The 24,681-nt window shown below is 41.9% G+C and overlaps 1 protein-coding gene across 1 annotated transcript in view; it reads right to left on the reverse strand.

Moving 5' to 3' along the window:
• Positions 1–18,162: 18,162 nt before the first annotated feature.
• kcnj3a (potassium inwardly rectifying channel subfamily J member 3a) overlaps positions 18,163–24,681 on the reverse strand; it is a 19,350-nt gene continuing 12,831 nt past the window's right edge. The window contains exon 3 of the mRNA XM_048239911.1: positions 18,163–21,095. Coding sequence (XP_048095868.1) covers positions 20,440–21,095 — 656 coding nt within the window. The 3' untranslated portion in view covers positions 18,163–20,439. The remainder of the gene's footprint in view (positions 21,096–24,681) is intronic.

Genomic DNA, 24,681 nt, shown 5'->3' on the forward strand with positions numbered 1-24,681 from the left:
CGAGGCTGAGAGCGCTAGAAGGTTGGCCGCCTTCTGGTGATAGATGCTGATGTGACACGTATTGTTGCCCGAGCGGGTCAGGCTGGGAAATGTATGGCGGATAAAGAGGGAGCCTATCATGTGCTTGGCAGGCGGTGTATGCTCTCGCCGACAGCATGCCAGTGACGTCTGATGTTGCAGATTGCCGTCACTGAGATTTCGGGTTCAGACTGGGAAGTTTAGTCCTACACGATGCTACGTGCTTTTTTTTTATATATGCTACTAGCAGCAGTCATCCAAAGGAGCACTTAATAGACACTCTTTGACATCATCTGCCTGCTGTTATGTTGTATTTTCTCTGTATACATAAGTAGTATTACCATGAACATAAAACAGATTGGCACACTGATACAGGGGCTTGGGAAAGGGACAGCAGATGACTATCTAAGACCTGATTTCCAGTGTTTTGTTGTTAAAAACTACCATGAATAATAGGGGCAGCCGCTGTGTGTTCACTGTGTGCTGAGTGTGTTTCACTAATTCACAGATTGGGATAAATGCAGAGACCAAATTTTCTTCACGGGATCATAAGAGTATATATACTTACTTATACTTACTTAATAAAGTGGGCATAACTCCCAAATCATAAACCACATTTATTGATGATCTGGATACAACCTGGCACATCTGATCAATCCTAGTGCATTTCACAAAAGCTAGTGAGAAAAGTAGTTTACTGTTCTATTCATTCAGCCTATAATTCAGTCTGATTTTTCCACTGAAAACAGACTCCTGTATTCAGTTGACTGGATGCTAGAATCTGACCAGGTATAAAAGTGCTTCTTCCTTAGAGCGAATGAATTGTGGTAAAACTTGCTACAACTCAAGGTTACCCTGTGAGGCACTCAAGGAATATTTCCACAAAATCCTAATTCTAGAGCTGAACTGCTGGAGCACAGTCTGCACAGAGGAGAGTAAATATTGACAGGAATCAGGACTGGCCATGACCGTGTTGGAGGCAGCCCAAGGCAAGATTTTACAATGGCACTATCACCAAATCCCGTCCACCATTGGCTGTGGTAAAATGGAGTGGATCAGAAACATTATGCTCCAGTAGAAGATGCCACAGTAATTTAGTTAAAGTTACAGTTGGGACGAAAATGATTGGAATCGATTCAGTATTGAACTATAGCATACTGTATTTATATCACGATGACTAGATGATATTTGTATCACGAATGACTAAGGCAGGGGTCTCAAACTCAAATGAGCTGGGGGCCACTTCTGCCAACGTCATCTGATTGGAGGGCCGGCTATTTCTGAAAATGCAATGTTCTTTTTTTCAAATACCACACAAAACTGCAAACAGAAAGTGCAAGTGTTTGTGTGACACCTGTGCTAGCAACCTTAGCTTATAAATAAAATAATGATAAAATAAATATTAATACAAATTATAAAACAAACAAAAAGCATAAAAACGGGTATGTGTGTGTTTCACACACCATTGGATTTTTATATCAAAATTTCAAAAGGCCATGGCTTGAAAGTGGTCAGAGATAAAGTCCTACTGTAAATGTAAAATCTTTGAGTATAAACAAAAAGTTTATGAAGGGGGTAAATGTACCCATCACTGGATGGCAAGCACCTCAAATTATGCACCTTTCAGTAAATACTGGATGAACATATTTGAGCAGGTTTACTTTCCTTTTTTTCATATTACCCACATACTATTTCCTGAAAACTTTGCGCAGCGATTTTGGGTTTGAATCAAGCTCTGGATGTCTAGCACATCTATCGTCTATTTTAATCAGTATCGTTGTTTGTCGCAATTAAAAATAGCCTCAAGGGCCGGATTACATTATTATTTTGACATACGTTGCGGGCCGGGTGTTTGAGACCCCTGGACTAAGGATTACAATGCAATCCTATACGGCATAGTGTCACGTCAATGTAAACTGCTTTTCAGCCCTGACTAGACTCAACAATGTCATTATAAGTGTCGGTTAACATGGCAAGAACTCTCTGGAGATACCTGGAGATGCTGTGTTTGGACATAAAAAAAACTTTAAATGGGCCCTGGTTGAAAGATGCCGAAGATTCCTTTAAAGACAAATATAATAAATAAAAAGTCTTTGGTGTGCCCCCTCTGGTGTTGTGAACACTAGACGGCCATTTATATCACAGGCCACCACTGACAGGAATATATGAATTATGAGGATGCCCTAATATGAGCTGGGATCATGTCTGTATTTGTAGTGGTTTCTATAAGAATCCAGAATATCTTGACTACATCTTTCAAGTGCAAAAGAGAATGTGAATATGGCCCTATCAGCACCTGGCAAATGCCAGTGATCTAATGCCTTTGTGTGTTTATTAGTTTAATGACTGATATGCTAGGAAGTGCATCTGTCTCTAATTTCCTGTTCTCTTGGTCCTTGAGCAGAGTGCAGTCTCTCAGGTCCACAAGCCATTCACTGGGATTGTATTTCCATCAAATGAGTGAGGCCTCTTGTTTTTCTCCGCTGGCTCACTTGGCTGAGCGCGTTTCCCCCCTCTTTCCTGTGTGTATCAGGGCACACTGCAGTCTCGCCACAGCTGAGATGCAGCTTGCTGAGCACTTAGCAGCAGGTAGCACCACAGGCTAACCACTAGAGCGTTACTACTATAGTATCAGTCTGTCACTTTCACATAGCCTCCAATGCAGATGCTAATTACAGGCTATCACTGCTAATGATTTTCATGTCAGCGCCTTGGCCTGCACTGTCACTGTGGTGGTAGTAATAGCCTAAGCTCTGGAGAGTCTATCAGTGCATGATCCAACCCAGATTGATGGGGTGTTCAATATCCAGACCTTAAGGACTTTTTTTTAATAGCAAAGAGAAAACACTCAAAGATGCGTGTCTCTCTCTCTGTCTCTCTCTCTCTGCCTCTCTCTCTCTCTCTCTCTCTAGGCATCCTGTAGAGTTTGTCCTGTCCTGTTGTCCTGCACGCTACTCTGTGGGATATTCAACCTTTTATGGGCATAATAGCATTTCTGCCCATAGCATTTTTCAGTGGCTTATTGTTTTATTCATATTTTCACATCCAGGTAGCTCCCGGATTGCTGCTTGACTGCAGTGTCAAGCTGCTAATGTCAAGCATGGTGTATTATTTTATGTTTCTGCCGATTTCATTCTGGGGCCAGTTTTTTTTTTTTTTTTTTTTTTCTCTCCCTGAGGTAAGAAAGATGTTGTCTCCCATCTGGCTTACTTCACTACAGACAGCCAGCTCTCAACTCTCCACTGACTCTGTGAGAAGCGCAAATCCCTCCCTGCCAGGAGCTCTGAATTAATTCATGAGCATTCTGCAGCACAGTGTTAAGCACCACGAGGATTGGGAAAACCGTCTTTGCAGCGTTGGTCTGACATGAATACACAGTTTGTCATTTCCAGGATTCAACCTGGGCATATTATTTTCTCAAGATCACCAATGGTGCCAAGGCGATTTCCAGTAAGTTGTAAATATGTAATATTATATATGTTAATATATCTAACTGGAAATCACCTTTGCACCACCGATGAGTTCTTCAGGTACTAAATTCTGTTAATTCTGGTATTCTGCTAGATTATTCTCTCTCTCTCTCTCTCTCTCGATATACCGGTATATATTTATCTTTCAACTTTTTTGGATCCTCTTGCAGATACAGTACTAATCTATGTCTTGAGTTCCAATAATGAGCAGACATTTACATTTTTTTTTACATCTAACCTCATGACAAACTCACCCCTAGGGAAAAAGTGAAGGGGAAAAAATCTTCCACAGAGACATCATTGGATGTCACTTTCATTGGTTCTTCAACAGAGATTTTTTCCATGTTTTCCAGTGTGTCTACATGAAAGGCTCGCCCCGTTTCAGCTCATGGTAGTCTCCTGCGGTTTTCCAGGGTTTCTCAGGTGCTTTGAAAGCTCCGTGGAAAGGCAACAGAGACATTTTGCACAGTGTCCTTAATGATGGCCAGGGTCACCTGCCATCCATCCTGCTGGCTTAAAAACAGTCTCTCTGGCCTATCAGCAGGAGTCCAAGACTCCAGGTCTGTCTGAGGCTTGAAAGTTCTCCATGCAGTAGATCCTGTCAAGGATTTTAGAATACCTTCCACACATAGATGTAGCTTCAATGAGCGCATCAAATGACGTCTGGATGGTTTAGGTTGCGCTACCTACAGCAGCACACAGCGCTAAATTAAAATGTATTTTTCTTGATCTTGATCGAAACAGAGTGAAAGTGAAAATTTGAGATGTGTTTCCACTAGAAATAGCAAAAGGTAGCTGTAGCTGTCCACCCTTGAATAACACCATTAATCACACGCCCTACAATATTGAGGGTGACAACCCTTAACAGTATCAATCAGTCAGCATTCAAGATGAGTTAATGATCTTCCTTTGTGTGCAATGAACCTTATTGAGATCTAGAAAGAACTCAGTCACTTTGTCCCTCTAAAAAATACATTGTAGAAAACTGTGGGTGGAGATCTGGTGAAAAAAACTGGTAAGATAATTAGTATATAGAACACTAGGAGAGCAATATGTGATGCGCCGCTGATGTTCTATAACAGCGTTACAGAACATCAGGGTGTTCCTGCACTGTTAAAATGTACTGCTCTAAGGGCCCTACTTTCGTGACTCAAAACCTGGCGGAAAGCGCATAATCATCACAACGTAACACATATTCCTATTGTACACTCAAGTTTTGTGCCAAGCGCGTCTCTATTATTGAACAACACGCCAAGGGGTGTATGGAGCACAGCTGAAGACACACTGTCACGAGATGTAGGCTAAGCAGCAACTTTTCTGCAGGATAAATGTCTTTAGGTTTTTTATTCAGTCATTCGAACATTATTGGGGTATGTGTTGCTTTTTTCAGGTTATGTTTTTGATGGTAACCTATTGGCAGTCAATAGTGAAAGTTACTGTGTATAACTGTTTTGTCGCTGACTATGGTAAAGTTAGTTTCACTTTGCAAATGAGTTCAAACAGAGACTTTCTAATGAGGAGACACAGCACTCAAAAAATCCTCCATAGAAATGCATGTGGTTAGTTTGTAACGCCAATATGGCCGTTGTCTACACATATCCCACCCCTTCCTCGGCAAAACGTCGACATGTAAATACATTGAGCCAATCATGTGGTGTGATGTGAATACATTGAGCCAAATTATATGGTGTGTTGTGAAGACATCTTGCCAATCATGTGTTGTGAACTCGCCGCTGGAACAAGATTGGTGTCGTGAAGCCTTGCGCACGCGCATTTCTGCTGAAGAGGAATACCGATGAGTGCCCAAAAAGCGTTGCTATATGGCCGCCGAGTGGAGGGACTTGCCTAAAAGGACTTTGGTTCAAATAATAGATGAGTGCAGATGCGTGTAGGCTATTTACTCTGCTAGGTTTTAGCAAAGTATGGTTTAGTGGAATACCTGTTCCATACAGTCTCGCGTGCATGCAGATTCCTTCAAATGTGCTGGTGACCATCAAAATACCGATGCGCTGTATGAAGTCGCGCTGCTTGCTGTTAAAGGGAATGACATATGTCACTCTCATTGGTTTAAAGGATGTTACACCCAAAACACACCCATGACTGATTAAGAAACATAGCAACACCTTGTTGCGCCATCCACCGACGTTTAACGAAAACACTCCCAATGTGGACTGGACATCCCACTACATTTAAATAAGCTTTTCGCCAATGACCATGCATTTTAGAACATTTCATGCACATGAACAACTCTGTTGAACAGTTCAGATGCTTTGTCCAAACACTATACTTACCAGTAAGTAAGATTAAAAACTATCTGTCTTAGGCTGAGAATACAAAATTACTTTTCTGTCCATGTCCCCCAGCCAAATACCTCAGTGTCACAGAGAATTGTAGAAATAAATCGATCGTAGAGATCATGTAAATAATTCAAATGGTTGGCTTTGAGGAGGACTAACCAAAATAGTGCCTTTATCTGGGCCACCCTAAATGAGTAAAGAAGTCCTCCCCCGTGATGCAAGTGTGACATTAAAAGTGCGGTGATTATCTACTGGGACAGGCTGCTCTATTTTTGGTCAGATGACGAGGTGTGGGGATGGAAATCACGAGCAGGTGGTCCAGTGTGTCATTAGAGTCTCTGTGCAATGCAAAGAGATCCTCAAGGTGCCGCTTATTCAGTTCTATTCAATTCAGACAGGACATTTTCTCCTTTTGTTCACCCCATTTCCCTTGCTTATATAAAGTGCTGTTAGAAAGAGGACTGATGAACTTCTCAAACAGCTTCAAGTCAAGCCTATTATGAGAATTTGACAAGGTTTTATATCATTAAAACCTGAGATTTCATTGTGGAATGAAATGACATGTACAATCCACCCCCAATGTGAACACAAGAGCCAAACTATTACGTTAATGCTGACTTTGATCTTACACGGGAACACATCACTACTTTGGAGACAGTTTCCAAACAGCCCATTTTAGTATCGCATTGAAGCAGTCAACTGAAGAATTAATTGGGATGTTATCCTTCTCAATGCCATTTCTGGAGAGACGGGAGAAAAAAGCAGGCAGGAACATACCCTCTGCTAGACAACTGGAACAGAGGTGACAGCATGTGTCTGCTGATTTTCCACTGCGAGTCTTGCTGACTCTGTTATGATGGTTGAAATAAAAGAACTATTAACAAAATATATGTAGGGCTGATTTGTGGTGCTTTCTCTCTCCATCTCTCACTTGTAATTTGAGGATTTTAGGGAGTAAAGAGTTTTTTCCAGAGAGTGTCTCCCAATATATCGTACATTTGTACCAGTCATTTTGCCACAATGGGTCTTTTAGACGTGAACTGGAGGCCATCCTCCCAGATGTCCAGGTATTATGTCTCTCAAGGTACTGTAAACTGCCAGCAAAGAAAACAGTAACGTGTCCTTGGTTTGGATGTTCATTTCTGTTAGACTTCTGTCTCTCTTGTCCTCTCTTGCCCTTTCTCACCCTCTATGCTTCTTTTCAGAAGTGTCGTGCAGGATATCAGCGTCAGACTATAAAATAGAGGGCTTTGCTGAATGTTTTGTGCTACTGTGAGCGCTCCTCTGTTGAGCCCTGGGCGAATGTCTTTCTGGAAGTTGGCATAACTTCTGTTCTCCATGTGGCCGTCTCCACCATCCCGCAGTCCCTGCATGCATGCTGATGTGCGTTAGACACAGTACTGATAGGCACTGGCGCTCCGATTGGTTGAGTAGGGCCTCCTCATCCTGATTGGTTGTTTTGTTCGCATCCCCCCACCCCCAAGCCTGGAGGTTTAGGCAGTCACAGGGACCTGAGTTTGTCCTCAGAGAACCTCCTGTGTTGATGGCTTCCAGCGTATGCAAATACTACAAAGGAATGTTCCAAATTAGCATCACTGACCTTCAGTCCTCCAAAGAAAGAAATTAGGATTTGTCTTCCATAAAAGACTCCAAGGCTTTGTCTCCATTACATTCTTATAGACTTTTTTTACTTAGCTGTGCCCTTCAGCTTAGATTTAACTGGATTGTTCTTACAGTAGAATGTAATCAACAGCTGAACCACAATGCGAGTGCACTCTCTGACACACAACACTGTGATTAAATGAATTCTCATCTCTCTCTGAATTAGCTCAACTGATATTAGGGCTCGGGGAATAAAGGAGTGTGTCAATATGAACCTAAAAAAATGATGTAGTCCTCTGTGTCTTCACACCGCTCTTCAGTCATGTATTCGCACAGTATCAGAGGGTGGGTGAACTAAATTGACTTTGCACCTCTCTTCTGAGCCTGGATTAGGAACTAATTTCAAGGTCTTTTATAGTGTCAATTAAACCCACTGTATCAGTGGTACTTGGGAGAGGCGACTGCAGGCTCAGTGCTGGGTTGAAATGTCAAACAGACAATTATGCCGCTGCTCATTTGAACAGGTAATCTACGGTGGCCTGGAGGAGGGGGCACACTCTGGCCTTGATGCTACCCCCATGCTCCCCTCTCCCCACACACACACTGACACACACTCAAAAAATATATTGTTGTAGTGCAGTGATTAACACAGATAAATAAAACATGAGCAAGCCATCGGAGGCCTGGTACTAAATAGAGCAGATGGTTGGCATTGCCTGAGCAGACTTTAACTGAATCCGCTCCCCAGCAGATGATTCAGCCAGAGTGGCCAGCCCTCACCACCGCCCGCTTCCACTGGCCTGACCCGATCTAGTTCATCGGGCATACGGACCCTTATGACGTGGGTCGACATGGACCGGTTCTGTTTGATCCGGATCCTATTTATGGACATGCTTGGGTACTAATTAAACCTTCATGGATTTCCACAGATGCAACATATCCAGATTTAAGCAACAGCTGCTGTTGTGCTGTCAGTTAGACAGGGTATCTATAGCAAACATGGATGAGAATCAGTTGAGAGAAGTGTATTGCCAAAAATGGACTGATCAATTCAAAGAACTCTTTTTATTGATGGAAGTGAAAGTTTTACGTTTCTTCTTCTGTTGAAGTTTTGCTTTGTTCTTCTTTCTGCCCAAAGTGCATCTGCACACAACAAACACTGACTCAGCCCTGCCCAGGGGATGCTTGTGTCTCAAAGGTTCTGGAAGTTTCTGTCAGCGCCTCCTTTGAGCTCAAAGTCCTGCCTCTTATTGACAGCGACAGAGGCAATGCCTCATCAATGGCTCTGGCGGCGAGGTGTGCAGGTGTGAGACAAGACATCAATAGTGACCCCGCGTCAGTAAGCTCAATTTCTGCAATCAAACGAGACCGATTCCTTTGGGACCGTGCCATCGGCAGCATTTTCTTCACCTGATTCCACTGAAGGCAGCAGGAGTCGAGTCCGGTGGCTGCGCTACTGAAATTTAATCAGCCTCGTTTTCTATTCACATGTTCGATCATACATTACTGCACCTTGGGGTGACGTCTAGTGACATTTGCATGTTGCAGGAAAAGGGAACTGACGATGTGAAACAGCTCCAATTGAAATGCGTGATTATGAATTGGTCTATACATGCCCTTCGTTCCACAACCCCAGCTGAAATTAAATTGACAGAAACAGCCTATTCATTTTCTGTGACAAGCCGCTCATCTCCTCCTGTGTGTATCTGATAGCAGTGTGTCATGCAGCACCGAGCTAGATATTTTCTCTCAACGTATCTCCTAATTCCACCCTCATGAAGATTGTTTCACCATACAGCCAGTGCTGTTCTGCACACGTTTAAAAATATCACTCTATATATAAAAATAGGACAGCATAGGAAAATGGAATAGGTGTCTATTTGTAAATGCATTTTGAACCCTAAATGTATATATTTTCATAATACAAGCTTGACTTCATGTCAGGCATCCATCCTTATTACCATTATAGTGACATTTATCATTAACATTATCAATTTGTACAGAATATTTTTTGGTTTTTGAAGGTGTTCCAAATTGGTATGTTCTTTTCTTTAGTTCTACTTAAGCATGCAGTTTGCCGTTGTATTCTGAGGTTAATGAAAGCCTTTCTTCACACAGTCCATACCTGACTGCATGGCAGGTGACACGACTGTTTCTTACCCCCTGTCGCTTTTCCCCCTGAATAGCAGCAGATGAGACAAAGGAGGCGCTAATCTGTGCAAAAGCATGATGTTTAATTAGCTCCCCACTGACACAGGTTCAGGAAGTTTCCTCCTGCAGTGAGGCAAAGTGGATCCACTGTGCCTTTTTTGCCTGTTCCCTGCTTTTGGTTGGCATTAAAATTGCAGGTGGGGTGAAGCTGGGTCTTCTTTGCCGAGCACTCACCTTCCTCATATGAGAGTTTAACCCCTGAAGAACACGCGGCTCCCTGGCCCCATTAGAGGAGGCACCGGGCCCCAGCGACTGAACTGCTGTTCATGATTTATTTAGCAGTCTGTTGCACATGGATGTATTCTCAAAAGAGACGCAGCCTTGGGAGAGGCGAGTAGTCATAACTTGTAAGGTTGATGTGGCAACAATGGAACTCCTCGGTCTCAGCCTGCTGCACTACAGGGCTTTCAGTGCAGTCCGTGTTTAGTCAGAAATACAGAAAAAATACACAACCGTGAAAATACTGTCTTTATATGCCAGACATTTAGCAGCACAGCAAAGAGAAAGGAAAGAAGAGATGGTGAAGTGTTTAAGAAAGATGAAGAGAAGAGAGGATGAGATGAGTGGAGGATGAGGAGCCATTGGTCTGGAATACACAGCTCTGCCGAGGCAACCCTCTGGAGGATTATATAGTGAGCTCCCACTCCCCTGTCAGTCAGCCAGGAAAACGCTTCATCTTGGGGGTGGTCGCAGACACCAGGAAGGTTACAGTGGGGTCAGAGGAGTACATCCAAAAGCAGAATGAAACAGATACATTGAAACACAATTAAAATGCACAATGCCCCCACTGCTATTCAGAACACCCAATGTCATAGGGCAAAGAGATGTGATTCGTTGAATGTACAAAGCTGAAATCATCGGCAGGTCCCATTTGGACACTGTTGACATTTTGTCAAATCTTAATTAGGGGCTATAACTCCCGGTCCTTTCATAAGTTTGAGAACATAATTTAATGAGATAGCAGCTTCCCGTTGCTAGGTAACTAGTTTGGGGGGAAATCCTGTCATGAAGTATTTAAAATGCATCATTAATTACTCATTTTTTCTTCTTTGGAATGAAAACTGGCTTGTTGGATGTAAAACCGTTAAAATATCTTATTTTCAGCTTTTTGACAAAACATGGAAAAAGTGAAATGGTACCCAGGTTGTTTTGGTCCACGGCAATATTGTGTGTAAACATAAAATTATCTTTTCGGGTGGATGGTGTGTGTGTGTGTGTGAACCAATGTAGGTGCGAAGCTCCACATAACCTCTGCGAGCACTCAACAAACGATGCGGGAGACGAGTGGGATCCACCCCCATATGAAAAGGGGGTTATTTATAGAAAGCACGGATTATCTGCAAGAGAGCTTGTTTTATTTCAGTCCTCGTGGCTCAGTTTGGATCTCCTCAATTGACCTGTCGCTAAGCGCCACCCTTAGAACACTGATGAGCCAATGACAGTCCAGCCTCAACGGGACTCGGACATCAGCTCGGACAACTCCATAGGAAACAACAGGGAGGAGGCATAAAATGACAAATTAATGGTTATTTATGGAGTTTATTAACTCAAAAAAAAACCTACGGATAACCATGGTCAAACGTGTTGCATGGGGGACGTGTAATACTGATAGCCGGTACCCCGAGAGGCAAGAAAACGGGGTATATTTTCATCAACACAGCAGCGGTCCCCAACCACCGGGCCGCGGCCCGGGACATTGCTAACCAGGCCGTAGCCTACGACATGAGTTTAAAAAAAAATGCATGCAAACTAAATTAAATTTAATTCGCAATAATGTCACGTTTTTACATGACATAGGCCTATATGCAGTTGTTTGATTGCATGCATGTTTGCATTTTGCAAGGTCTATTTTCTTACGTCTGTCTGTCCCGCCTTCAACACTTTTACATATTGCCTTCAGCGCTGCGCAGCCTCAGGTCAGCTCATTTCACCTTCTTAGCGAAAGGTAGTGTCACACGAAGTTAGCTAAACTGCTAGAATGAGCAACAAAAAACAAGCATCTTTATCAGGTCACTGGCCAGAGTGTTTGAGTTGCGAGAGCCGCTGCAGAGATTTCTTACAGAAAAAAAGTCACCGTTAGCTGCACATTTTAATGATGAGGACTGGGTGTCAAAACTCGCTTACCTGTGTGACATTCGGGTTGCTTAATGACCTCAACCTGTCACTCCAGGGGAGAATGACGACTGTCTTTAAACTGGCAGATAAAGTCGCTGAATTTAAAGCCAAGCTTGATTTGTGGGGACGACGAGTGGACCGGGGTGTATTTGATATGTTCTAAACAGTAGGCCTAGTGGGGGTTTTGGGAGAGACTGAGGCAGGGCCCTTTCTCTCGCAGCTGGTGCGCGATCACCTTGTTGCGCTTTCAAATGAGTTTGAGCGCAATCGACTGGACATTTTAAACACACTGAGGGTGTCACTGTCTTCCATCACCCCCAGATGGAACCTTCTTGTTACAGGGAAACAAGCACAGGATTATATTCGTACTGATTATAGGGGGATCAAACACTGATTATATTCGTAATGCACGTTTAGTTCCCATGTTTTGTTCCCATATTTTGTTAAGCATGTTCACACTTATAGATGTAGCTTCAAGTTGTTCAATATTCATAGTTCATATTGTTCAATTTTCACTTCTTCAAGTTCAGGTTTTTTACATGTTTAAGAGATCGTTACCTTCACTGTTCATAGCTACATAACTGGAGCTAGTTCTTTTCCAAATAGGAAACAAACCGGTCCATGGTACATAAAAGGTTGGGGACCCCCTCGCGTTTGCAACAGCTCGACGTAATGTAGGCTACTAAGCCAACAACGTGGGCACGGGATCCCTGTTAAATCCCAAGATGAAAATGCTCATTAACCAACTACTATATTCTTACTACATCAAATATTAACGTAACCTAACATATCTTAGTATCAATCTTCCACTAGCTAGCTAGCATTAACGTCAGTGGTTTTTGCACGGTGATTTGCACGGCTACTTGCCACAACTGCTTGTCACCTTGTATGTATTCTAAAGTTATCCCTCTATAGCATAATTAAGTCCCGTTTGATAGCTTCTGGAGGAAAGTAATTCCTTTATCGACCAAAACGTCCTCAAAGCCTGCTTTCATATACTGTCAGCTGCCATTGTCCACAATGTAGCCTATTTCTAATCAAGTCTGGTTTGTTTGTCCGAGTTTTCGCACGGTAACAATGGGGGGCGGGGCTTAGCGACAGGTCAATTTATGAGGCTCTCTGTCAGTATGCACCGTGCTGGCGAGCAACCAAGCACACTTCCCTGAGAATACTGCCAACAGATGGGTGAATAAAAGTGATGTCATTTCTGTGGACTCAAGCATCAAATCTCTAAAAAGAAAGTCCCTGAGGGCAAGCGATATGATAAGCCTGTCCTGATTTTGTAGACTTGAGGAAATGGTTTCAGGTTGGCAAGATGGTGCGCTTGAGTATGATGCAGATGGGTAATCTAAGAAAATTGCAGTAAACAGTCAGTGAAAGACAAGCTCTTAAAAACACAAATCACTCCCATGTTATTTGTAAGTAGTACCGAGGATGAACTTAACCACAACAAAGGTTACAGAGATGGCCACAGATGGGTGGCTTATTGAAAGAGCCATGGAAATTTATGTAAGAGTGTGAAGTACTTTTGGAGTGAAATGCCAGTATTTAGTCTTAGTTGTACAACACACACACACACACACACACACACACACACACACACACATACATACATACACATACACACACATATACAGCAATGCAATAAACTAAATGGAGAAAGGAAAGGTGTGCGCCACACAGGGGCCAATGAGTTCTAGCGAGCGGTGTGTGCGTGTGTGTGTGTGTGAGAGAGTGTGTGTGTATGTGTGTTTGTGTGGTCTGCCTTTCTCCGTCTGTGGCTGGCCTGGTCAGCTGGGGATTAGAGCCGACCCGAGACGGCAGCCTGACTCAGGTGCAGTCTGCACCTCAGACAATAGCCCTCTCACACCGCCGAGGAAAGGGCGCATCTGGATCTGTGTGTGTGTGTGTGTGTGTCTGTGTGTGTCATGAGTGTGTGGGTGGTTTTGTGTCTGTGCTGCTGTGTCAAAACGAGAGAAATGGAGTGAGAAGGGGAAAAGCTGTTTTTCCTTCATGTGTTTGGATATGTCTGTCTCCCTTTGACCTTGTTTCTAATTATGTCTTTGACTGTGCCAGGCTGCCGAGGTGGATTATGTGTTTTATGTCTTATCTACCCTTTGCCAGCCTAGGCTTATGAGGTAAATAATGACAGTTACAGATACATACCATTATTCCCATTAAAGATTATGTATGCTTCATAGAATTTTATATGGAAAACATGTACATACTGTATATAAAGCCAAATAAATATGTTAAAATAGACGTTACAAGATTGTAGTCAGGACATTTGCAACAAATGGGTTTGTTTAGGTTTGGTGTTGTTTATTTTGTAGCATTCTGAATATAAAAGAAGGCCAATGACCTGAAATTATTGAATAAAGCTGTTGTCTCTTGTGATGGTTCTTTTTTTTCTTGGATGCACAAGACGGAACTAGACAGGTACATAGGAAACAAAACAATTGAATCCATTGCAGCATTTTTCCTCGGCTGTCACTTGAAAATGAAATTGTCAACAGAAGGCCTAAGATAAAAGTGTTTTTTTTTTTTATCATATCTTTGTGGTTCATTTTTATGTATCATGACTCTCCACTGAGTGAGAAGCGGTATGGTTATATTCTGTAATGTAGAGCACACTAGTGCATGTCTTTATATATTATATATTATATGCACATCATACCGTTTCACAAATATCACAATATTCACTAAATAGAAAAACCTTTGCAGACTAGATGCATCCCCCATTAAGCTGAATAGATAGTACTGTAAATGGACTGCCCTGACACAACATTTATTCTAATGAATGTTATGAGAATGGAACTTGACACAGCATGCCGTGTGATGACAGGGGACACACATAAGCCCTTCATACTGCCACACAGATGATGCTGAGTTTGTTTCTCTTGTGTGGAGGTATCATGAACCTGCAACCTGCTATGCAATGCCACTGCCGCGGGCATCAACAAACAGCCCTCTGCTCCCTCTCCTCTCTCCTCCCTTCTCTCTCCTCTCCTCTCCTCTCTGCGCCTCCCCTCCCCTCCTCACTCTCCACACTCATTGTGTTTACACATATTCACGCCAAATGACTCATAAGTGCTCAATCCAAGCTGCTATGATATACAAAAGCAGCAGGATAGATACTGGCTATCTTTGAAATGTTTGTTTTATTTTTTTTATTATTATTATTTTTCCAACGGCACGGTACATTTCAGGGGGCTTTAAGGCACGGCACAGATATAGACACAGACACATGGGCATAGATTATGGTACAGGCTGCACTCTGTGTTGGAGAAATATATGTAAATACGACTTCAAATGAGTCGTCATACGCCTCCCAGTTCCAGTAGGCCTACTTGGAAGGCAGTCAGCTGGTGCCATCTCATCAGGCTAACATCTGTGTGTGTGTTTGTGAGTGAGAGAGAGAAAGAGAGAGAGTGAGTGGATCCTGCACGCCGCAGGTACCCGGGCAGCTGTGTGTTTATCCGCTAAAATTGCTGGCTCTCCATGAATTATTCCTCACTCTTGTTGGGCCGCGGTCTACTTACACTCTAAAAAATAATACACTTACTCAACTTAAAAAAATTGAGGTAACAATTTGCATGGATCTTTTTAAGTAATTTCAACTCAAGCCGTTTTTGAGTAAATATTGTGAGACTTATATAGTTAGAACAACTGAATTATATTATATGATCAAATTAATATAATTAAGTTGGTTCAACTTAATTAAGCTTTTAGAGGACAAATCAGGTTGATTGTGCTAAACTAATTGAGTTCTTCTCACTATAAAAGTCTCACAATATTTACTCAAAAAACAACTTGAGTTGAAATGACTTAAAAAAAATTAAGGTAACAATTTGCATGGATCTTTTTAAGTTATAGTAACTTACTTCACTTCTGTCTGAATAAAAGCACACAGCAATTTAAATTTTCTGAAAGCATTGTTTATTTTTAAAGCAATGGCAACTGGTCCAGTTGTGCAATGAATGAATGTAGAGCTCCGTCTGAATTCGTCATTTATCTGTATAAAAGAAAGGCACAATGTTAGAAAATTTACCTCAAGACAAACAACAAAATGAACAAAATCTACATGGTTTGCAGGGATTGACACATAATATTTCTCAAACTTCAAAAATAAATAAATGTTGGCCTACCTATTAGGCCTATGTTCAGGTTAAGCTAAGAATGTCAAATGGCCCACAAACCTTCATAAATAGTGACAATGTTAGGCTTAACTAGGACGACCAAATATGATCCTCAAACATGTGCAGTGTTAGAACTAGCAATGCTAAAATGTTAAGTCGGGAATACAGCTGCCACGGTGAAATTTGAAGACACCAGACAGCTAAATTTACCTTTACTAACTCCAAATGATCAAAGGGCAGGCTGCAGGTAACTTTGAAGACGCCAGCTACCAAAGTCATCTTTTCAAATGGTTTAATTACCGTGCAAGCAGCAGCTAGCTTGAAGACACGATAGCTACTGTCTGTAGATAGCTAAAATCCATCTTTTCAAATATTCAAATTAGCAAAGGGCAAGCTGTAGCGTTAATTTCATTTGAGTGTCACGTGACAAAGATTTTGATGCACTGTGTGCCGTTGTTTGATAGCTGTTGCTTTTAAAACAAACACAAAAATAGTAGGCTAGACTACTTTGCACGTACCTGTGATGTTCGATGCAGGCTACAGGATCCTGTGCCATAATTTCTGTTACTTCTCAGGCGTGGTCTGGAAGGTCCTGAACGTTCAATCGTGTTATTAGCTTTATAAGTTTGGTCACGAGATTTACAAGTTTCAGGAACTTAATACTATTGTTAGGTGAAAGCAAGACTGTGTGTTGAAAATCCATATATGAATAAGTTGAGACAGCTTTCTTTCTTTTTCAGTATTACAAACTCCTTAAAATAAATTGTCAACTCACCTATACATGTACAAGTAGCAAACTTAATTTTTTTATGTCGAAAATGTTCTTCATTTTAAGTTTTATCTACTAACCTCTGAATCATTTTTTAGAGTGTAGGAGCACTGGTGCTTATGAAGCCGGTGCCTGATTCATGTGCAAATAAATGGTGGCTGTACCCTGCACTGTGACCTGTGCCACAATGCATCTAGTTGGTGCAAAACACATGGGTAAAAAAGGGGGATTCCTGAAGCTTGATTTATATTTTCACTACCTTGGCTGTCCAGGAGGAGATATACCATGGACGATGTCTGTGATGGCCTGTCTGGTCCACAGAGCAGCAGGTTTGCAATTCTGAACAGGCAGAAATGCCTTGGTACGATTAATAGGCTTTATCAGACATGTGTCTGTATCAGTCTCAAAGGGAAATGTGTGCCCTCACACCGCCTTCTCAGATTATCTGTGCACAGATAACCAAAGAGGTTACAGGATTCTCGCATGGTCTAGGAGCCTCTTTTCAATATGGAATACAACATGCTGAGAAGCCTCCAATGAGGTGTTAGAGTTCCTGCATACTAAGGGTAGATAATTTCTATCTAAATGATGACTTATTTTGTTAGTGCAGATGAGACTAAAGGTCAAATTTGAAGAGCATGAGGCAAAATTGCACACATCAAGCCGTTAAGTTCTTAATCTAGCTAGATTCTTGTTTAGACAAAGAAATTAAGTCGCTTTTTAAGAGCAAGTGCTGAACAAAATCAATAGTGAGTGAAGAGCGAGGACACGAAGTCCTCAAGAAGGCCATTAATATCTAGATCAAAGTTATTTTAGAGCTTTGGTTAGCCCTGATTCGAGCATTTGATTCAAGGGCAAGCAAATATAAGCGAGACACGGAGTGAAAGGGAATTAGGACATCAGCAATGCAGTTTTTTGGAATTCATGCCAAGCCTGTTAACCTGTCATCCACCAACCCAGAGACACGGGCAAAAACTGGACTGACATAAGTCAACAGTCTAAATATAGCGGCGGGTATTCTATCCAATGTCTTTGTGTGTGTTTTTTTTTTCGTGATATGAAAACAAACCTCACATAATTGCAAACAGTTGAGCAGCAGCACATCTGTCATGCAGCTCGGCGAACAAAAAAGATGAGGTGAGGGAGTTTGCTTAAGGACTGTCTGGGCTCTTGTGTGGCGTTATTGATTGACGTGAAAGTTTAATTAATTACAATGGGGTGTCAAATGCTGAGCTTTATATGAGCATTATTTGTGCAAAGATAGCCGAGTCTGTTTGGATTAACGTACGAATGGCCAGCAAGTTCAACAGCCCATAAAAATGGTTACAAGTGACAATAGAGCCAATATCATTGATGTAAATGAGACTAGCTGAAACAGACTTACACGGTGACAAAATGTGATGTGAACTAAAGCCTATAAACCTCGTTTATCCTAGAGCATATTTGCAGAAGCTGGGAGATTTTGGGATGTATTGATGTTGTAAGCAGCATCTCACTGACTCCAATCCACCACAGGTAGACTAGAGAATAAAGATGTTTATTTTGAAATAGTACATTTACAGGTCATCAGTAAAATTACACAGCCTCTCTGGGAACTGGGTAGACAACCTTATATAGACTTCGGCTACAGCAGCAGGTCACAGGTTACATACTCCGCAGAAAACCTAATGTTGCTCTGGGGAGTTTATCAGTGTAGAATAGTACAGTACAGTACAGTAGAAGTACTTATGCAGTGTACATCAGAGAGTTGGGTGTTCTATCCTTGTGTAAAGTTGACATTCATGCCTAAAGAGGATATAAAGGGTTAGTTTACTGACATGTCTAGTGGGTAGGTATATAGCATTGTCAAATCTTGTGCTTTTTTGTTTTCAACACAAACCCACCACAGGCCAGCTGTGGCACTTGCCTCAAAGCCTTTCGCTAAAATCTATAAATACTAGAAAAAAAGCTAGATCTGCTGTGGGTTGTTTTCTTTTTCTGTATATTAAAGAGTTCGGTCCCCTGACAAACAAATATATATGGCTTTCAAAAACAAACGTCAAACCACTTAACAAAAGAAAGAACAAAAGAAGTATAGTAGGTAAAAAAACAACAACACTGGTATTTCCACACACCTCATGCGTCACATGACTGCCGAGGCGTTTGGGGAATTTGCCGCTTGTGGGGCTTCGATGGATGCCACTCTGCACACAAGCAGTAGCAGCCGCCGTGGCGGAGGCCTTCTCCAGGCAGATGATAATGGCGAATGGCACTGGGTGCAAAGATCTCCTTGGTGATAAAGAGAAATTGGCTCTGGGGAGGGAAGCACTCATCCAAGGTGCATTAGCGGGATTTAGGCTCCTCTTGAAGTCTTCAGAGGATAAAAGCACTCAGGGGCGCTAATATGCTGATCCGTCTCACTGCTTTGCCCAAGCAATCCAGGAGAAAGTTATATCAATACAAAGAGGACTGAAGAGTTTACCTGTTTAGTTGCAGTTGATGGCATTAGATGTGATTTATATTATGCATTACTTTCAGATCTGATCTGGTGGGGTTCAAAAGAGACTATGAAATAAAATGGCACTGGCAAATTTTGTCTCTTTCAGGAAGTTCAAATAAAAAGGCAGCAAATAGGAGCTTTATAGAATGTGAACTGAGTCAATACAAAAACTGACGTCAGTATAGTAAGGTAAATTACAAGTAAGCTGCAGTGGCGATGGATGCACCCCTCACACACCCTCTGCTAAGACTAAATAAATATTATTGTTATTATTGCTTTCTTTAAACAAAGATGGGCAAATCCTTAGCAGAGATTTCATTTCCTGTGATATTTCTGTGTGGCAGTTGGCTCGTAGAATGCTAAATAACAGGGAGGGAATTGCCACAACACTGTCTATCAAACACTGACATTTCACACATTTGATCTGATCCTCGTTGCAGGGAGACCTCATGCTTTGGAATGATTAAAGTCGAAGAGGTGAGACCTTTCTTCAAATCCCAGCATGTTCAGTAGGGTACAAGTAATATTCCTCTGTATTTGTTTCATACTGTGCACTGAAGTGTTGTGTAATAGAATGCAAGTTGAATGTGTCGTAACAAGAATAGTATTGTCCTTTCTTTTAAAAAACGTTGAACAGTGTTTTTGTATCTATCAATGATATATATGGAGTAACAGAAATTCTGCCTTGAAGGAACTGTGGAAACCAGGATAAACATAAACAAGGTAATATATTAAAAGTTAAACATTTGTGCCTATTACCTCTGCCTAGCTAGGACAATTTAGAACATGCATAAAACATCAGCAAATATTACCACAATAATCAAGAAAATCACGGAACAAAAACTTCAGATGTGTTCTCTGTGGCATGTTTCTCTTCTGCTACAAACCCGGTTTGTGTAAATTCTCTCCTTTCCCCAGTTTCTTAGCAAGTTCATCCACTAATTCAATAATCTCTGCTGTGAAAAATATATGTACAAACAAGGCATGCCAGAAATAAATAAGAGAGGTTTTAAATAACATGCACTTAGTGTTTGATACATGCCAGATTGTGCTAATTACATGGAACCTGAAGTAATCAAGAGGAATTTGTTCACTGCGTGGATACAGACAATGCATCCAGGAGCAACATGGTGCTTTTGTAAATTACCCTACTACAGATAAAGTTCACATTGTGTGTGCATGTAGATAGACTGTGCATCAGTTCAGATATAAGAACGTTGTCCTTGGATATATATGTAAGTGTTTCAGGGGAGGGGGTGGTGGGGGGGTGAAGAGACGAAGAGGGGGCAGGATGGACATGTCGAACCAGTGTGTTTGTTTGCCCCCTTAGACCCCATCTTCACGTGAAGCGCTCCGAGTTCATCTTACGCAGTTTCGGGGGCAAGTGGCCGTCCATGCGCCCGCCACAGCCCCCGGCCATCCGCTGCAGCTTGGGTGGCAAGTCCGCCACCGACTGGCTCATGGGGTCAGCGCCCATCTTGGCCGTCTTGGCCGAGCCCATGTGCCGGTCAGACGAGTCTAGGTGCCGGTCGGCCTCTAGGTGCCGGTGGGCCTCGGCCACGCCGGGCACCGAGCTGATGCGCTGCAGCTTCATGGGCAGGTCGCCCAGGCTGTAGGTCATCTCCGACGCGGTGCTGCTCATGCGCAGCAGCTTGCGCGGAAGCCCGTCGCGGCCGGTCATCTTCTGCAGCTTGGCCGGCAGCTTGCTGGTGGCCGCGGCGGCGGCACTCTCCGTGTCCTCCAGGAGCTCCAGGCAGTCCAGGCTGTTGCGCTCGCCGCTGTTGCACAGCGAGGGCGCCATGAGTGGTGAGGACATGAGCAGAGCCTCCTCCTGCTCCTTGACGCTGTAGGGTGGCGTGGGCACCTCGAAGGTGGCGTGGAACTGCGAGTAGTCCACCTTGAAGAAGCCCTCCTCCAGGGAGATGACCGGGAAGAAACGGTGGCCCCACAGCACCTCGTCCTCCGTGTAGGAGGTCCTCGCCTGGCACGTCATGCCTGTTCATACCGACGAGAGATGATAAAAAAAAATTAAGGTACAAAAATTACAACAAACCCCCACATTCTGTTTACAGCTCTTTCAGGTGTCCAGTGCAGATGAGTCCAATCTATCATCCAGACCCTGGTCAGATCCTCTCACACATTCAGTCATTTAAAATATGCAGATTTGGCATTTTTTTTACCAGACAGATACTGTAGATCAGACTTGGGCAATGGTGGTTTGTGATGGGTGTTTAATGTTCCCTGTTAGAGATGAATGTCTCCACACACCTATCTATATCCAAGCCTCAGCAGAACCGTTAACAGCTTTTAAGTTTTTAGTTTTAAGTTTTTAATGCAACCCACCCGGAGGTATAGGCTATTTTCAACCAATTCTCTGACTCTATACTGGGGCCCTGAGTGTTTTTTACCTGCACACTGCAAAATGGAACTAAAGAGCTGATCTCCCCCCAAACTAAATGAGTGCTGCACAACACAGCAGATCTTTTTGTCTTTGAAAATAATGCTGAGAAATGAACACTAATGTGATGTGATAATTGGATAGATTACTTTCAACAGGCACCAAAGGCACAGCCTGGTTTCACACTTAATGTGATGCCTGATCAATTATTCATTAAAATCAATACAGACACCGTCTGTGATCGATGAACAAATGCCATTGTGAAAAAGGTATGGCAACACAACACAAAATGGATCACCATTGAAGTCTCTTGAGGTCTCTGAAGCAACCACAGAGAAAGTAGGTACTACATGTTTTAAATAACAAGCTTTCCATAATGCAAAACTAAAAAAAACCCTATTAGACATATATTACACTTTTACTCTCATTTCTTTAAGCAAGTCAACAATAAATCTGCTTCATACTTCTATTTTATAGCGATCTATACTAGGCAATAGGCTGTTAATTAGATGTGTATGGCATTGGCTATGGTCAACTATGAGGTCCTTAATCTTTTAGCGCTTCATCTTCTCTTCATCTTCCACATCCTCTCCCCAGCAACGTAAGACAACAGATTAAGATAATGACTTACTCTTAAGAATGAACCCCACTGGGTATTCACACACAGGAAATGAGTAGGCATAGCCTGTAGCCATTTGTTAAGTGTCTCTTTAAAAAAGTCTCAATGCAATCTTTGTATTCCCTTTTGGTGATCTGACAGTTATGAATTAGAGGATCAGCCACTAAGAGATATCAGACAAAGCTAACAAAAAAAAAACAAAATTGTCCCCGCTTTCTTTGGATAGCGGATTTTAACATATTTTTATAACAGATTAAATATCCATCAGCTACGCCTTGCTATCAACTATCTGTTAACTCAAAAGTCATGACTTGACTCTAACTCTTCCTATTAAGCCCACCAAAAATTATCAGATTGTGGAGGAATCTCAAAAAGGTTGCTAAAGAAATGAGGGCATATTTAATTAGCTAGGGGCATCATGCTTACCTGTACCAATAAGGAAATGTTCAAATTCCCCACATAATCCAAAACAAACAGATGAAAATGATACAATTGTCTGGTTTACCCTATTATATTCCAAGAATATAATAGGGTAAACCTAGAAGAAGGTAATTTACCTTGTATAATTTATGTTAATTGGGACTTCCCTCACTTTTTAAAAAACATGGGCACACTAGTTTTTTAGTTTCAGTTAAAGTTGCCTCAGAAATAAATGTAATTGAATGCAAATGTAATATTCTTCATATTGTACACCCTTAGCTGGAATCTAATTGGTCACCTGCCTACTATGTGGTAATTGGAGCATAGCATACATTTGTTTTTTATGCTATGTTTGAATAAACAGGTTTAATACTAAACCCTGGGCTTCATCAATATTTGCTATCTTAACAATCCTTCTGCAGCTGACCTGCTCCATATAACATTTCCTTTGATGTGTCATTTGATTGCTGCAATGATTCTGGTGGTACCATAAATAACCCCAAATCACTGGCAATAGATGGCTCTCACATTCATTTATACACACACATTTTTGACTATTATACTGTATATGCAATTGCAATCTGATACATGTTATTTATGCTTCATAGTTACTCAATCAGTTGTGCTGGTCTTGGTGTCACGCCAGGAGAAAATGTTCTGTCTTGGCATTGATCAAATTAGAGGTCTTGGCATGCTATTTGCTATTCGCAAATGCGAACACTCAGATGTGAGCATGACAGATGTCACACCAGCACCAGCGAAAGTGACTTAATTAAAAACATTTCATTACTTGAACAGAATTCACAACCACTGACTGCAAGGCTGGAGAAGTCTTTAAAGAGGTTATTTTGCATCATCCTCATTCAATATTTAAAACCACATTTGCTTGTTTTTCACATTTTTATGAGTTGTTGTTAAGGACACCATTTACAGAAAGACTTTCTTCCTTCTTTCACTGCAAGTAGTACCAACAGTGCTGTTTAGGGGGTCTTTGCAAAGGGGTAAGTATTAACTGTAATCTAGTTGGCATACTGATTTTAAACATAGACTCTGTGTGTCACTTTCAGCCATAGTGCCTGAAATCCTGATCAACACACAAAAAATGAACAAAAAACATTGTTAATAACAGATTTACACATTAGATCTACACCTTTAATCCTTAACCACCCTGTGAATCCAATCTTACAAAACACAGGAAAATATTAAATGTATTAAGTAGTATACTCATTGACCCCTGAAGACCACAGAAATGACATCCGACCTCTGAATTTCACCTTCAGTGGAAATAAAACTGCAAGCCAGCGGCACTTAAGCAGCTGCAAGCACCATTCGTACCCATTAGCCACAAAGAGGTTTTGGAATGCATACATCAAACACTGTAATTAGTCAATAATGCTTGAGTGGTATTAAATGAATATGGGTCCATATAATTAAGTGTCTGTTAATGAGAGGGTAAACTGTGCTTCAGTAGGCTTCTTAGACATTCCGCTCTGGCTTGACCATACTCTCAAGGTCACAAAACAATTTGGCAATGACAGCTCATGACAATCACAGATGTGTGTGTGTTTGTGTGTGTGTGTGTGTGTGTGTGTGTGTGCGCGACTGAACATCGAGTGCGGTTGGGGCATTTCCGCCGATGATTTCTGCTTTACTGGACGAGCAGGATGCGAGTTCTTTTCAGCATATGGAAATATGCCGCCGCCATGACTAAGGCAGTGTGAGCCGATAAGAATTCAGGGCTGGGAAACCAATTGAGGATAAGAATCAGGAGAGCTGTGGTCATTTGTGTCATACAGTTTCCCTCCACTCCAGACTACCGGCTGGAAGAGAGGCTTCGCACTGTTTCCCTAAAAAGCCGTAGAGGAGGCCAGTGCTCCTGTTATTTCATGATTTGTCAACACAGCCATTTTTTTGTTCAGCTCTTCAATATTAATATTACTGGGGTACACTGCACTGCACAAGCCAGAAACATCAGAAAAAATACCATTAGAAGGGGATAGCCAGGATCCATGGGAAATGACACATTGAGGATATGAGAAATTCTAAAGTTGATTTATGTTGCCTCCATAACAATGTAACATGAAGTGAAACCTGGTTATCCATACCATATATTTCAAAACAAAGAAGCAATTGCTTTATATTTA

This window comes from Alosa alosa, chromosome 3 (genome assembly GCF_017589495.1).
Source record: "Alosa alosa isolate M-15738 ecotype Scorff River chromosome 3, AALO_Geno_1.1, whole genome shotgun sequence".
In the NCBI taxonomy this organism is placed as follows: domain Eukaryota; kingdom Metazoa; phylum Chordata; class Actinopteri; order Clupeiformes; family Clupeidae; genus Alosa; species Alosa alosa.